Here is a 16,384-nt window from a genome sequence, read left to right as displayed (position 1 = left end):
CCCGGCTTTCTCTGTTACTTGCGAAGTGCAATATTTATTACGATCGAGTAATTTTCTCGGGTGTTTCAAATGCGATTAGAAGCTAGCGGCGCACACTCGTCCCCCCCCCCCCCCGTTCGCTAGCCGACGTGTGGCGCGCGCCGGGTCGGGTCGCAGCCAGCCTCGGCCTGGCTCCCTGGCTTCTGCGGGCTGTCGCAGCCAGTATCCGCCTGGCTCCCTGGCTTCTGCGGGCTGTCGCAGCCAGTATCCGCCTGGCTCCCTGGCTTCTGCGGTCTGTCGCAGCCAGCCTCCGCCTGGCTCCCTGGCTTCTGCGGTCTCTCGCAGCCAGCCTCGGCCTGGCTCCCTGGCTTCTGCGGGCTGTCGCAGCCAGCCTCGGCCTGGCTCCCTGGCTTCTGCGGTCTGTCGCAGCCAGCCTCGGCCTGGCTCCCTGGCTTCTGCGGTCTGTCGCAGCCAGCCTCGGCCTGGCTCCCTGGCTTCTGCGGGCTGTCGCAGCCAGCCTCGGCCTGGCTCCCTGGCTTCTGCGGTCTGTCGCAGCCAGCCTCGGCCTGGCTCCCTGGCTTCTGCGGTCTGTCGCAGCCAGCCTCGGCCTGGCTCCCTGGCTTCTGCCGGCTGTGCCGCCTGTCCTATTTTTGCCTCCACTGTGCCCCTGACCCCGGGTACCGGCCGGCTACTGGGTGACAGGTCACTCACTGCCTGCTACAGGATGGCAGCCGGTCGAGGAATATTTATGGGAATTGCTTTAAGAAATTTATTTCAAAGGCCCAGTGGAATCTTCACAAGTTTTCTCCCAGAGTAATTCACGTCGTGTCTACGTGCAACGAGTCGCTTGCCTTTCGAAACCGAGGCGGTTCTGTTCAGCTAAAGCTGGTGGCAGGAGGCGCCCCGAGCCCTCTGCTGAAACTGCTAGCGAATTCACGCCATTGGTTTTAGCCAATAGCGTGCGCGGGACACCGATCACGTCTGTGGACGCCGGAGCGTCCTGTGCTGCAGAACACACTTCCTTCTCTCTCTTGTAATCGGGACCTCGAGGAGCACAGACGTCTTCTTGGAAGTCCGGCCACCGACCTAAGTCAACACGAACAGCTTCCCCATCCGTTGCCCATTTCACTTAATTGTTCGACCTCCTAGACTGGCCTGAACCTGCTAACTTCCGACCCTAAGAGCGCCGTTTGTACTCCGTATATTGAGATATATCGTCTTTACTGTACCGACTTTCCTGTTTTGTCATGTAACTGCAGCCCTGGATGCCCACACTCTAATCCTGACCCCTCGACCTCCTGCACCCTGTCGTCACGAGGCATATCTAACAACCGCACCCCCCCCCCCCCTCCTTTCCCAAACCCTGTGTCAGAAGTGCCCGTATACTTTACAGCCTCAACTGTGCATTTCTAATCACAGAAAAAAAGCTTAAGAGTAGCGTGGGTACACTACAGCAAAATCTGATGCGCCTATTGCAGGGAAGTACGCCATAAAACAAGCGTACGGAAATATCAACAAGCCAGTAAAACAGTAGAAAGTGGAAATTTAGAGGTGTTACGAATTTCACTGCCCCACTTCAAATCCACGTCCGCGGAGTTTAAGGAAACAGTGGCGTTTGGAGTCGTTCCAGTGTCCACGAAATCTTTCCTCCGTGCAGATTTACGTCTGTCGTTTGCCACTTCCTCTCCTTCATATCCCGTTGCATTCGGGAGTCGCGCGTGCACTAGGCCGCTTTTCCCGTCTACGAATTACATTTCCTTAACGTTAATCTAGTCAATCCCAGCCTAACACCTCCTCAATTTCGTGTGCCCTTTCGAGTTCAGGTCGCTCCAAACGGTCGGTCATAGTTATTTCACGGTTAGCGGTGTTTCCGCTGGTTTGTGACCAATAGAGTAATCCAGCAGTGATACATTCGTTAACGGACCTGTAATACTGTCTTGCGGTACATCCGACATTGCTGACTTGTATCTCCACGGAATTTGTAAATCCAGTCACAGATCTGGTGCGAAACTAGCCAAGTTCGTGTTTTGTTCACTAAACGGCAGTGCCAAACTGTATCGAATGCGTTCCGGAAGTTGGGTGAAACGGCGTCCATCTGGGAGCCTTTTCCTACGGCACTCTGGATTTTACGGACTAAGAGAGCGAACTGTTCTTCGCAATCCTTGTTATTCGGCATCCACGAATAATGCGCGTTGTGTATGACCATCCGTCCACAAAGCGTAGCTCTGCATCTTGCACGACTGGTTCCGATGTGGTTTAGGCGGTTCTACGTTCTTCCAGACTGCTTCGTGCCAGTTGGGTCACTGACTCACCGGTTCTGTGCAGCAAACTCCGTCCGGTTAGCGACATTTAAGTTCTTCGTGCTTTCCAAAAATCGGCGGAATGGTTCCTTTGAAAATGTGGTCCATTTCCATCCTCATCTTTATTCAACCGAAGCACGTGTTGCGCCTCTAACGACCTCGCGGTCGATCAGACGCGAAAGCCTGTGCCTCTGCTCTCCGCTGCTCCTCTCCGCTGCCCGAGTCACAGCCCGCAGGTGAGCGCAGCAGGCTTTCCACAGCGGTGGCAGGGGCGCCGGCGCCGGCGCCGCCTACAGGTAAACAGCCGCACGTCTCCGACGCCCGCTTTGCGCCGTAAAAGAACTTTGTACAAAACGTCCTGCACGAAAGACGTTTGATAAAACTCGCGTGCTTGTGGCGTATCTTTTATAAAGCTAAGTATGTCGCCCTAGACTCGGATTGTCCTGGTTTTAGTGTCTAGTACTCTGCTCTGTCAAACATTCTCGTGCACAGCCTGGCTGCGTTCGCAGAATGCAGAATGCTGTGACGCCGTGCTCGGTCGACCCCGCCACACGCGAGTCGTTTCGCCTAGGCGGAAGGAGAGCCGGCCGCCGGCCGCCGCCGCCGCCGCCGCCGCTTACGCAACCTCCGGCCGGCTACGCACGTCTCGCCGTGTAGGTCAGGCGGCTGCCTGGGCAACGGGCGGCCGGGAAGGTCTCCGATTAAATCATCACTCAGCTATGCGACTTGCTTTTCCGTGATTCATCGCTTGTTATATCTTTGTCTGCGATTTGTCCACGTAAAAAAATGCCGAGTATCACTGTGATATGGAGAGTACATTAACCTGTAGCCTTCGACACAAACATCGGCCACGGTCATTTCATCCGCAGACGCCAGAATATTTCGTAACGCAGTGGCTGGACTGGCTATACGCTCTGGGCTTAGTAAGGCCCGCAGTTTCTCACTCTACCCGTACCTGCGTTGTAATACAGCTAACGTCACGCCGTTGGCACATTGTACTGTTCCTTCTTCCGGCAACTTTCCTACGGATAGTACCGAGTTTTCTCTTCCCACCCCGACATTTTCCTTAACAGAAAATACGGGAACGCTAAGTTGGATAACTGGACCAAGATTTGATCTGGCGTCCTCCGAATGTGAGCCCAGTGTCAGCCACACCGATGCGTTAGGCCAGCCCAGTAGATTTTCGTTGCACAGCAACACGTTTTCTAAGACGTTCCAAGAACCGCTTGCAGCCCTCCAGTGCATTTCGCTGATCCACTGCAGACATACAGTCTTCCTGTTAAAACTCCTACACAAAAATGCCATTGGATGCAAGCAAAATACGTAACTGATGGGAAGTGGGGAAGGCTTTTATAGGCCCGTAGTGCCCGCATCTCGTGGTCGTGCGGTAGCGTTCTCGCTTCCCACGCCCGGGTTCCCGGGTTCGATTCCCGGCGGGGTCAGGGATTTTCTCTGCCTCGTGATGGCTGGGTGTTGTGTGATGTCCTTACGTTAGTTAGGTTTAAGTAGTTCTAAGTTCTAGGGGACTGATGACCATAGATGTTAAGTCCCATAGTGCTCAGAGCCATTTGAACCATAGGCCCGTAGTGGCCTTTTCCTGCTGTGGGCATCTTTGGAAAACCTGATTAAGATTTTTGACCATCACAGGCGGATGTTGTTCCAGTGAAGGGTTTAAAATTGCGCTACAGTTGTTGTCCTCGTGCCTCGCCTTACTGCACAGAGCAGGGCAGTGTCTGCCTGTGATGTGGTGCGACAGTTTCAACGAGCGATGCCTCTTCGCTCTGAAATGAATTCAGTTCTGTGGAGGTAGTCCGGTGCCGGAATGCCGGAATTTGTAGTATTCACACTCCCCGTTGTGACGCGACGTTTCATATCCGAATACTGGTGGCTGGCTAACTCCGGTCGGAAGCGGCGTTTGGTTCGCGCGCTTAATCATGATTGCCGCAGTGGCGAGAGCCAGCAGAATTCCCTTGAGACGGAGTTACAGTGCGCGGCTGTACGTGGAGGGGTGTGCCACGGGCAGAGGCCATCTTTCTGTTCGGCACTGCCCCAGCAGCTGCCGAGGAGCCGCACAAATGGTTCAAATGGCTCTGACCACTATGGGATTTAACATTTGAGGTCACCAGTCCCCTAGAACTTAGAACTACTTAAACCTAACTAACCTAAGGGCATCACACACATCCATGGCCGAGGCAGGATCCGAACCTGCGACCGTAGTGGTCGCGCGGTTCCAGGGGCCGCACAGCTTACTCCAAAAAATCGTGGCGCTACTGGTAGAGTAGCCTTTTGGGAAACCCCGAATTAGGGCTGCTAATTAGGGAATTTTCTGATCCGGGGCCCCTGTCACATGGCATCAAGCCGCCGGGAAAAAACAGACCGAACGCGCTAGCGTTGTAAAGGAAACCAAAAACACACTTGAGGAAGAAATTAAGAGCTCGTGAACCAGAAGTAAAAACTTTGACGTTTGACGTTTCCTGTCAAAGACAGGAAAGGACTTGGAAAAGCAGTCGAACGGAATGGACTGTGTCTTGAAAGGAGGATATAAGATGAACATCAACAAAAGCAAAACAGGGATAATGATATGTATACGAATCGAATCGCTAAAAGTATTAATGAGTTTTGTTATTTGGACGGCAAATTAACCGATGATGGCTGAAGTAGAGAGGATATAAATTGTAGACTGCCAATGGCTTGAAAGGCGTAAATTTGTTAACATCGAATGTAGACTTAAGTGTTAGGCAGTGTTTTCTGAAGCTATTTCTCTGGCGTGTAATCTTATATAGAAGTGAAATGTGGACGATAAACAGTTTACACAAGAAAAGAATACAAACTTTTGAACCGTGGTACTATAGAAGAATCCTGAGATTAGCTGGATAGACCACGTAACTAATGATGAACTACTGAATAGAAATGCAGAGAATTTTGTGGCATAACCTGACTAGAATAAGGGATCATCGGTTGATAGGAAACATTCTGAGATATCAAGAGATCATCAGTTACGTACCGGAGGGAAGGGAGTGTCTAAAAACAGTAGAGTGACGCAGTAAGCAGATTCAGGTGTATGTAGGTTGCAGTAGTTATAAGGAGGTGAAGAGGCTTGCACAGGGTAGAGTAGCACGGAGAGCTGCATCAAACCAGTCTTCGGACTGAAGACCCCAACAACCGCCTTGAGAACTGGTTTAACTCTGAGACCCCTACCGACGTCGTCGGACAGTATTCAGCCAGTTGACCACCTCATGAGCCACCTCTCCGTGTTCACTAGCCTCCCTTTGTCATCTCTGTGCAGTGCCCGAGCTTCGTTGCCGTACACGAGGGTAGGTTTGGGCTGGATGTGGCGTTGAACAAGAGATGATCTGAAAACGCTATTTGTTAGTCCTGAGACTTTTGCGAAATTTGTGATTTTGTGTTGCATATTGTTTTCTTGAATGTAGCTGAGATTGTACCCTCAGTATTTCGAATGTTGATACTTGCAACAGCGTTGTGTTGTCTACTGAAATTTTGGTTTTCTTGTGTTTTATTGACGAACATCGCTATGTACACTCCTGTGTACTGTGCATGTTGTACGCTGACATTTATTTATTTATTTTTATTTATTTATTTATTGTTCCGTGGGACCAAATTAAGGAGAAGTCTCCATGGTCATCGAACGAGTCAATACATGAAATTATAACACGATATTAGAAACAGATAAAATGAAATATAAAAAGACATATTCAGGTGACAAGTCGTAAGTTTAAATAAAGAAAATCAACAATGTAACACTGGAATTTACTTAATTTTTTAGCTCTTCCAGGAGCTCCTCGACAGAATAGAAGGAGTAAGCCGTGAGGAAACTCTTCAGTTTGGACTTAAAAGAGTTTGGGCTACTGCTAAGATTTTTGAGTTCTTGTGGTAGCTTATCGAAAATGGATGCAGCAGAATACTGCACTCCTTTCTGCACAAGAGTCAAGGAAGTGCATTCCACATGCAGATTTGATTTCTGCCTAGTATTAACTGCGTGAAAGCTGCTAACTCTTGGGAATAGGCTAATATTGCTAACAACAAACGACATTAAAGAAAATATATACTGTGAGGGCAATCTCAGAATTCCCAGACTATTGAATAGGGGTCGACAAGAGGTTCTCGAACTTACACCACATATAGCTCGAACAGCCCGTTTTTGAGCCAAAAATACCCTCTTTGAATCAAGAATTACCCCAAAAAATAATACCATACGACATAAGTGTATGAAAATATGCGAAGTAGACTACTTTTCGTGTTGGTTCAAATGGCTCTGAGCACTATGGGACTTAACATCTTAGGTCATCAGTCCCCTATAACTTAGAACTACTTAAACCTAACTAACCTAAAGACATCACACACATCCATGCCCCAGGCAGGATTCGAACCTGCGACCGTAGCAGTCCCGCGGTTCCGGACTGCAGCGCTAGAACCGCACGACCACCGCGGCCGGCACTTTTCGTGTTGAAGTGTCACTTATTTCAGATACTGTTCTAATGGTAAATATAGCAGCATTTAGTTTCTGAACAAGATCCTGAACATGGGCTTTCCACAACAATATTGCGGAGAATTACCTTCTGCTTTCTGTTCTTAATGTAAGAGGCGAACCAATTGTAAGCTACTCCCCTTACTCCGTAATGGTCCAACTTCTGCAGTAATATTTTGTGGTCAACACAGTCAAAAGCCTTCGTTAAATCAAAGAAAACACCTAGCGTTCGCAACCTTTTATTTAATCCGTCCAAAACCTCACACAGAAAAGAGAATATAGCATTTTCAGTTGTTAAACCATTTCTAAAACCAAACTGAACATTTGACAGCAAATTATGCTCCAGTAACCTTGTATATACAACCTTCTCGATAACTTTAGCAAACACTGATGGCATAGAAATAGGTCTAAAATTGTCAACATTATCAATGTCTCCCTTTTTATAAAGTGGCTTCACTACCGAGTACTTTAATCGGTCAGGAAACCGACCACTCCTAAAGGAAAAGTTACAGATTTGGCTAAGTACTGGGCTAACATACATAGAGCAATACTTCAGTATTCTGCTAGATACCCCGTCATATCCATGAGAGTTCTTGGTCTTTAGTGATGTAATTATTAACTCAATCTCCCTCTTGTCAATATCATGGAGGAGCATTTCAGGTAACAGTCTCGGAACACTTTCTTCTAAGAGCGCTATATGATTCCCTGTTGGCACTAGGTTTCTATTTAGTTCACCTGCTATATTCAGAAAGTGATTATTAAATAGTGTACATATATGCGACTTATCAGTAACACGGACATTCCCACTACGCACTGATTCTATATCCTCGACCTGTCTCTGCAGACCAGCCACTACCTTTACGACTGACCATATGGTTTTAATTTTATCCTGAAACTTAGCTATTCTATCTGCATACCACATACTTTTTGCCTTTCTAATAACATTTTTAAGCACCTTACAATACTGTTTGTAATGGGCTGCTGCATTTACATTTTGACTGTTTCTAACGTTTTGATATAATTGTCACTTTGTTCTACAAGATATTCTTATCCCTCCAGTCAGCCACCCAGGCTGCCTGTTTGTGCTAGTACCCTGTTTTGAACGTTCTAACGGAAAGCAACTTTCAAAGAGCACGAGAAAAGTCTTGAGAAAAGCATTATATTTATCGTCTACTGTATCACCGCTATAAACATCTTGCCACTCTTGTTCCTTGATAAGGTTTACAAAGGTCTCTACAGCAACTGGATCAGCTTTCCTAAACAGCTGATGACTATATTTAATACGTGTTGCAGCACAAAAACCTTTTAGAGTTAAAATTTGTGCATCATGATCTGAAAGGCCATTCACCTTTTTGCTAACAGAATGCCCTTCTAGTAATGAGGAATGAACAAAAATGTTATCTATGGTTGTTCTGCTGTTCCCTTGCACTCTCGTTGGAAAGAATACGGTTTGCATAAGATTATATGAATTAAAGAGGTCTACCAGCATCCTCGTCCTTGCACAATCCCTTATACAATTAATATTGAAGTCAAACTTCCTGGCAGATTAAAACTGTGTGCCTGACCGAGACTCGAACTCGGGACCTTTGCCTTTCGCGGGCAAGTGCTCTAACAACTGTTCGCAGGAGAACTCCTGTAAAGTTTGGAAGGTAGGAGACGAGATACTGGCAGAAGTAAAGCTGTGGGTACCGGTCGTGAGTCGTGCTTCGGTAGCTCAGTTGTTAGAGCACTTGCCCGCGAAAGGCGAAGGTCCCGAGTTCGAGTCTCGGTCGGGCACACAGTTTTAATCTGTCAGGAAGTTTCATATCAGCGCACACTCCGCTGCAGAGTGAAAATCTCATTCTGGAATATTGAAGTCACCACATATAACAAACTTTTTGTATTTCCTATAAAGTGAACCAAGAACCTGCTCTAGCTTTAGCAAAAATGTTGTGAAATCAGAGTCTGGGGATCTATAAATAACAACAGTTAGAAGTTTAGCTCCGTTAAATTTAACCACACCTGCACAATATTCAAACACCTTTTCAGTGCAGTACTTTGAAACATCAATTGACTCAAATGGGATGCCGTTTTTCACATGCATGGCTACTCCCCCACACCGCAAAGAGCTCCTCGAAAAGCTGCCAGCCAACCTGTATCCTGGTAAAGGAAGCCTCTGAATTATCTCCTTATTTAAGAAGTGTTCAGATATACCAATAATTTCAGAGTCAACATCTATAAGCAGTTCACTAACTTTATCTCTAATACCTTGTATATTTTGATGAAATATACTAATTCCCTCATTACTCGGATACCTAAGCTTTGTCTAAAGTGGTTCCTTTGTTAGAGAGACTTCCCTTAAGCAGGAATACCTATCAGCTGACTTCAATCTAAAAAAGGTGCAGCTCTAACACCCACTACTGCAGGAATTTTCCCATGAGTGATCCCACCAACCCCACCTATGCTGTCACCTATAAGCTTTGCCAACCTCCCCTTCCCATACCTGTTGAGGTGCAGGCCATGTCTAGTGAAACCCGTCCTGCTGATAGACTCCACCGACACCACTGAAATGTGACCCATACTTTCTGTCATCAGCGCACCCCCAAGTCTCATATTATTACGCCTGGCGGCTGTATTAAGATGAGGCCGATCGTGACGCTGAAACAGTTCCACGAAATGCACATTCGTGTTGCCAGTCTGAGTGGCTATCAACGCTGTGAATTATCGCCGGATTCTACTAAAAGTACCTGAACGTCTGCAAGTACCATTGTGTCAAGATCAGTCTTGCTGTCAGTGCTCATTGTAGTTGATCGATATTCCTTAAACTTTTGCTAATGAGTCACATTCAGAAAAATCGTTTCGCAGAATTCCGTTGTCTTGGCGCTCGAGTGGTGAGGGCTGACCAGAATGGGTCATGTTGCGCGAAAAACTCCCGTACTGTTCACAAGGCGATGGAAGGGGATTGCTGTACGAGCTAAAGGCGTGTGGAGGACTGCAGCGCGTTCCGTTCTACACGTACTTACGGAAAACATGAGGGTGGCGTGCAATTTGGCAGAAGCCCGAGTGCGATTTCGGTCAAATAGGTGTATGAAAATGTTAAAATCCAACCGAGGAAATGTAAATGCACACACCAATGCAAGAGAAGGAAGTTGGATAGGTTCGTAGCGGCCGGAAGCTAAGTAGCAGTCGTCTATTCTGGTGTTCCAGGACGAACCGAAACCAGCAAAATGATTCGTTCGCAAGCGCTAGAAAGAAAGTTAGCGCTTGTGTGTGTGTGTGTGTGTGTGTGTGTGTGTGTGTGTGTGTGTGTGTGTGTGTGTGGTTACACTGGACATTTGGCGGCCTTTGGCTTAGGAGCATCGAAGAACAGTTGAAGCTCAGTGGTGAAACAACTATCTTTTTGCCACAAATCAGGAAAAACAACCGTAAGAGTCGCATCATTGTCCCTTACGACAACAATGGCAGCTGTAACAATTGTTTATTGGGTGGAGTACGCAGTAGCGCGTGTCTCGCTGGTCTACACGTGGGTGGCGGCTCGGGTTTTGCAGCTCGCCGCTTGCTGCCCCCTCTGGTAGCTGGTGTGGCGGTCGTGGGCAGTTGTGGCGACTGGCGACTGGCGACTGGCGACTGGCGACCGGGCTCCCTGTCCGGCCTGCGGTGGCGGGTCCACCTGTCTGCCCACTGACCTCTCTAAACGGGCGCAGGTCGGAGTCTGCAGAGGCGTCTCGGCGACTTTTCACGACGGCGCGTATTTACCATCATCTCCTGGAGTGAAGCTCTGGAAACTCCCGGCAGGAAACAGTACCTTCCAGAGAAGTGCGATTTGTGGTATAACGGTTATGTTAACAGGGGGTATTCGACGAGTCGTAGCTAAGATAACGAAATGTTGGGCAATGTTGCCGCTGTATTGCGGGAAAGAGAGAGAAGGTAAATAAACTGGAGGGCAGAGAGCGCCCCCAGAAGGCAACACGTATGTAGACAACAAAACGGGGGGATCTGATTGGCCGAAAGCGCGAGGGAACACTCTCCCGGGTCTGGGTATAAAACCGGCATTCGGGAAGGGACCGCGGAGGTGGGCGGTCGCATGTCGCACGTAGGTCCCGCCGATCGCGGTGGAACGTACGTGCCGTATCAGTTAAATTGTGGCACTGTTTACGGTTAGTTAAATGTACCTGTCGTTGTCTTGGCGCGATACGTGACTGTAAAGACTGTCATAATGTGCATACGGTGCAATGCACGGTAAGTGATTGTGTAAAAGTGTTTTGTTAGCCTCCGCAAAAGGAAATTGCTAGAATTAAAAATGGCCTCCATTCAAAACGTGTGCGCGCTGTTATGCGACGATCAACTCCCGTCAGACTTGTCATCTCTGCTACTGCCAGATCCCCAGTCTGGCGCTTCTCTTCTGCAGAGGAGACGTTCTCATTTGAAACACGCACGCCACTGTCCGGGCACGGCGGATGCCTCTGTCTCCACCCGCAACCTCGCCGATTTCAGACGATATTCCAGCAATAGGTTCTGTTAACGGTCTTCCTGTCATAATGGGAATGCGGAAGTGGGAGTTGGAAATGTCTGAATTCTCTTCCCGAGACCGGCTGGCCGAAAGGGCTAAGCACTAAGACAACTTTGCTTGCGATTTCTCGGTCGGCCCGCAGCCGTTGCGGATTACGAGGCAACTCGTGCGAGTCCCCGCGCCAGTCGGTAGTTGGAGGCCAGTGGAACGTGGCGTGACACGCAGTGGAGAAGGCGCCGCGGCCGGCCCGGCCCGGCTTCCCTCCCTGCACGCTCGACCCCACACTCTCCCACACAGTTTCGCAGCTTTTCTGAACGCTCTGGAACGTGGCACGCGTGGTCGCCGGTACCTCATTATACAGCACTTATATTACTGCTTTTTTTTCTTCCCCCAGTTATCTTTGTAGCTGTATTCCACTAAAAAATTTTACACAATAGTTGAAACGTGGACGGCATTCGCTACGTTCCATTCGCTCACTTAATTTGCCGTTGACAACTGGTATACCGGCTTCACTTTTCACACTGAGACTTGAGTTCCGCACTGCTCGGTCTTGTGTTAGTTGTACAGTAACAGCGACACACAGCGGTACGCGCAGGTTGGCTGCAGGGTCGGCCTACGGCAGTCCAGCTGGTGGCTGCGGTGGGAGAGCCTCACCCTGTGTGTCGTGCGGTGTATGCTCTGGCCATCGTACGTTACACTGTTGTTAACCTATTTTCGCAGAAACGAAGGTAATTTATCAAGCCGAACAAGTCGTAATTACATTGTTACTCTCAAAGGAACCACCGGAGACCACGGGCCTAGTGTATGCCAATATTCAGAAGACACCCTCCCAAATTCTGTCTGCCTTTGTCTGTCTCGGAAGTATGGATATAGCCATTCCACACTTTCTAAACCTCTGTCAGATGTCGCGCGCGAACCGTCAAACACGGAATAAAATATGGCTGCTCATTCCAGTTACTTTTACAACAGAAAGCTAACATTACAGCAAACGCCTGCTAAATCACGCAGGGCTAACAGGTAATTAGGATTGTGGAAAGGACTAAGGGAGTTCCGGTCGGATTCGTTTCACAATTGTAATTTATTTTCATTTAGTTCACAAATAAACTTTTGAAAAAATTAAATTTGCTTCGTGGCTGAAGGCCTCCAAACAGATGCTTTAGAATAAGTTCAATTTTGAAAAGACGTGACACACTGTTAAATTTACGAATAAGATAAATCCTATACATATATGAGATCAGCATGGGGAGCGGCTGAAGGCCGCCGGATTAAATCTTCAAAATTCCAAATATGCTGTAATGATTACTGAAGGCAGAAGGCCACAATGGTTTGAGATGCTAACGGAGCTGATGGGCCACAAGGTGCACAGAAAGAGATAAACAAACGCAATAAGATGGCCGAAGGCCACAAAGTTAAATTCTGCGAATTAAGGAAATATATATTGCAACAATCGGTAAAACAATACGTTAAGTTTAAAAATTTCCTTTTTGCAACACCAATGGCGGAAGGCCCACAATAACTTGTAAAATCTTCCAGAGGAAATTACAAAAATGGCTCTGAGCACTATGGGACTCAACTGCTGAGGTCATTAGTCCCCTAGAACTTAGAACTAGTTAAACCTAACTAACCTAAGGACATCACAAACATCCATGCCCGAGGCAGGATTCGAACCTGCGACCGTAGCGGTCCTGCGGTTCCAGACTGCAGCGCCTTTAACCGCACGGCCACTTCGGCCGGCGAGGAAATTACAATAACCTTGCAAGAGCAGAAGGCGATAATGTTTGGACTTGAAGGAAACTCTGAGAACGTGTCTACAGGGCTGAAGGCCCACAACTAACCTTGTCAAATTAAAAATATAAAACACAGTTAAATTACAACAACATTAACACTGCCAAAGGGATAATTGAGAGAACGGCGTTCAGTCTCCAGTGGGTCGGTCTGCCCTTAGGCGAGACAGGTGGTGAGTCCAGCTATACTTAATTCGTGCGAACCCAACCGAGGGACAGTCACGGACCGACCGACCAACCGCTTGCTTGCCAGGACGGAGAAGACGAGAATTCAAGGCCCGAAAAAAATATTACAAGTATCACTATTCCTAAACGAATGCATATGTGAACTGAGCTGCAAAAACTACACACAATGTTGGGCAGTAACAACAGGTGAGAAGACACTGCCTAAAAACTACGTTAGCGGCCAGGGCAGGTAACCAGAACACATACGGCCACAAGGCATAAAATTCCGCTGGTGCACTTGACTGTGGGTAATTTAATTTGACCAATTCCACCTGACGGCGGCTATCTCGAACACTTCACTCGTTGTTGCTCACGGGAAAATCTCCACAACGGCAACGCCGGAACCGACAACGTAACGCTCCAAACCACTCAATCTCCACATCCTGGGTGTGCGAGCGCCGATGCTCGTACCGATCGGACAGCTCCAGACAGACCCCGACACTGTGCAGAGACCGCCAGCGGCCCAGTCGACCACGCCGCACGGAGATGTCCTCGGACCGAGCGACCGACCGACCGACAACCCACCAAAAGTGAGGCCCGGCTTAAGTGACGCGTGGCGGCAACGGGCGGGCGCGCGGGCGGGCCATGTCCACGCAAGGCTCACTGCTGCTGCAAGCCGGCGACCGGCTGGCCCGGGCTGTGCTCCAGACGCGTTTCAGCTGACTGCCAGGGCCCAACTCACGACCCGAACTGCCCGCGCGTTCCGACTGACTCCCCGACAGATGACAGCCGGCAAGTCACAGCAGCCGAGCAAAGACCCCGTCACAGGGGATATATCGACACGCGCTACTAGCGCCCGTGGCGGTCAGGCAAAGCGGCAACTCAGTAATTTAAATCAACGTGGTGAGATGGAAATACGTTAAAACAGGGTGTGAAATACCAAATGGTGGGACGGCGAGCCATGCACGGCTCATAGATCCACAATGGATCTAGATTACTAATTCTTCGATTTCTCCAAACTTTTCAGGTTGCTGCCCTGACATAAAACTTCCCAGTTTGCGAGGTTCCTAACGACTGTGGCTATCCTATCCCTAGAGGATCCTGCAACGTGAAATTAAGCCTCGATGTATTCGAAAATGGAAGTGCAGGTACCTGTACTGTTACCCAAAAGCTACTTTGCACTAGTGTAGGTAATGTTTCAAGAAACCACGAGTGGCTCATCTCCCGCACTGCTCTGGCGCTCTATGATGACACTCTCTTTTTCACACTTGTTTCCGTCGCATAAGACGGATTGCGATAACAGTATTTTTAGTAGTCGTGAATAGTCCGCCCATCAGAGCGCTTCTAATTACCAGACTTTCCAGACTTTTAGACCTAAAGAACAGCTCTTTAAATCGGGTGGGTGCTGCTCAGCAAACGCCTCACTCGGACAGCATCGGCAAAACAACGCTCGAGCAAACCTACCCGTCGAATGAAGCATGCAAACAGCCACCAACAGAGGTACTTTGTGGATCTCGTAGAAGTGAGACGAATTACTCAGCCAAACCTGGATTCGTCGCGCACTGTGATGGATCTTTCAATGCGTACCATCGACAGTTCAACTTTAGGTGTCCTGTGTAAGCGTTTACACTTTCCTGTGACGCCCCGGCATGTATGAGCAGAGGACATTGTACAGGCCTCTCAAGTGTCGCTCCCGAAACTACCTCATGCAGAGTCAGAGACGATGCGAGGAGATATAGCTACAATCCTGCAACTGCAGAATATATCGCTTGAAGAAAGAGTCGCCCTAAATGCACTCAGAAACAAAAGAGATATTGTAATTTTAAAGGCGGACGAAGGAATTCCGTAGTAATAATGAGCACTTCATCGTATGAAGGCAAAATGAGCAAGTTGCTGAATGATCCCGCTTACAAAGAACTGGAAAGTGACCACTCACCCTATTTTTCCACGTAATCTCCATCCCGTTCTACAGCTTTCCTCCAGCGCGAAAGAAGGGCGTGTATGCCCTCTGGGCCTTAATTCGAGGTTCTAGAATCGATGCTGACATAGCGAAGGAGCTCACGCAGAGCTTCCCAGTTTCACCAAGCATATGTGGAGTTTCGACTGTGCATCACAAGGAACTATGGCGGAGAACACCGGTCGGCAGTGGGATGAAGTGTCGCTCGTATTATCTGGCGGAACATCTGGACCAAAAATTACATCACATGGCTGACCACATGGAGTCTTTCGTTAAGGATTTCCCCATTTTCCTCAGCTCATATGGGAACAGGAAGTACCACTAACGGATCTAATTGTCAGCTTTGACATTAAATCCCTGTTTTTCAACGTGCCTATAGCTCAAACCGTTTACATGCTACTCGAGCAAATACCGCCAGATATCTACAACTGAGCAGACGATAAGGGGTCACCGCCCCAGTCTGCCACAACTCAACATTTTACATACAAATAACTGTAAAAAGTCAAAAGCTTCATTTTTAAAAGACAATTATGCGCACATAAAATGACACTTTATATATAAATTACCATATTTTCAGTCATCCCACCCCATGAGCGCAAATTGCAACGTAGCCGAAAGTATAATTTCGAACGCACAACCAGATTCAGAGTAAAAATTCTAGATCATGAAATTCATTATCATTATTTTTAAGTTTCTTTATTCCTTATATTTTAGTTTAATATTAGCTTCTTCAGAAAACTGAAAATCCCAAATGGTAATTAATGTATTATATCTGTTAGGTAAAATAATTTTAAATTTACTATCGAGTTCCATACAAATTTTCTCAGCATGTGTAGTTTTAAAAACTTTTAATGTAATACATTCATTTACTTCTAGCTCACTAATTTTTGTAAACAAATCAGAATTGCTTGCGTTATTAAGCTTCTTCATTAGAGTAATCATTTATGTAGATTAAAAATTTAATATGTTTGTAAATTTTTTTAAAAAATTAACAAGTTCATAAATTTTTAAGCTTATGGCTGTGTGGAATGAATTTAAATTTGACATTTTTGTCGAGAGAAATAATAAACCAAGAGAGAAACAAGTTGATGTAATATTTGCAAAAATATTTGAAAAGTTAGGACGATATTCAGAAAACTGATGTACTACATCAAATTTATAGAGAAGAAGAATACAAAATAAGATTTGTTAGTTATGAGAAAAGTGATATAGGAATATGGGAAG

The 16,384-nt window shown here is 47.4% G+C and overlaps 2 protein-coding genes across 2 annotated transcripts in view; one reads left to right on the top strand and one right to left on the bottom strand.

Moving 5' to 3' along the window:
• The window catches only part of LOC126237522 (uncharacterized), a 797,357-nt gene that overhangs the window by 275,560 nt on the left and 505,413 nt on the right, over positions 1 to 16,384 (top strand). The gene's annotated exons all lie outside the window — the stretch shown is intronic.
• On the bottom strand, positions 120 to 9,545 carry LOC126235650 (cuticle collagen 1-like). The gene is made up of 3 exons (XM_049944365.1): positions 9,492 to 9,545; positions 2,455 to 2,603; positions 120 to 618 (listed from the first exon to the last, which is right to left on the bottom strand). The coding sequence occupies exons 1-3, from the start codon at positions 9,543 to 9,545 to the stop codon at positions 120 to 122; spliced, it is 702 nt and encodes a 233-aa protein (XP_049800322.1).

The sequence above is a fragment of the Schistocerca nitens genome, chromosome 2 (genome assembly GCF_023898315.1).
Source record: "Schistocerca nitens isolate TAMUIC-IGC-003100 chromosome 2, iqSchNite1.1, whole genome shotgun sequence".
NCBI classification, from domain to species: domain Eukaryota; kingdom Metazoa; phylum Arthropoda; class Insecta; order Orthoptera; family Acrididae; genus Schistocerca; species Schistocerca nitens.
This window is presented reverse-complemented; position numbering and strand designations above follow the sequence as displayed.

Coding starts and splice junctions, on each gene's coding strand:
- LOC126235650 (XM_049944365.1), bottom strand. CDS start 9,545: ATGAGCACTGACAGCAAGACTGATCTTGACACAATGGTACTTGCAGAC. Junction 2,604..9,491: donor TGGTACTTGCAGACGTTCAG/GTACTTTTAGTA, acceptor TACGGCGCAAAG/CGGGCGTCGGAGACGTGCGG. Junction 619..2,454: donor GCAGAGGCACAGGCTTTCGC/GTCTGATCGACC, acceptor AAAATAGGACAG/GCGGCACAGCCGGCAGAAGC.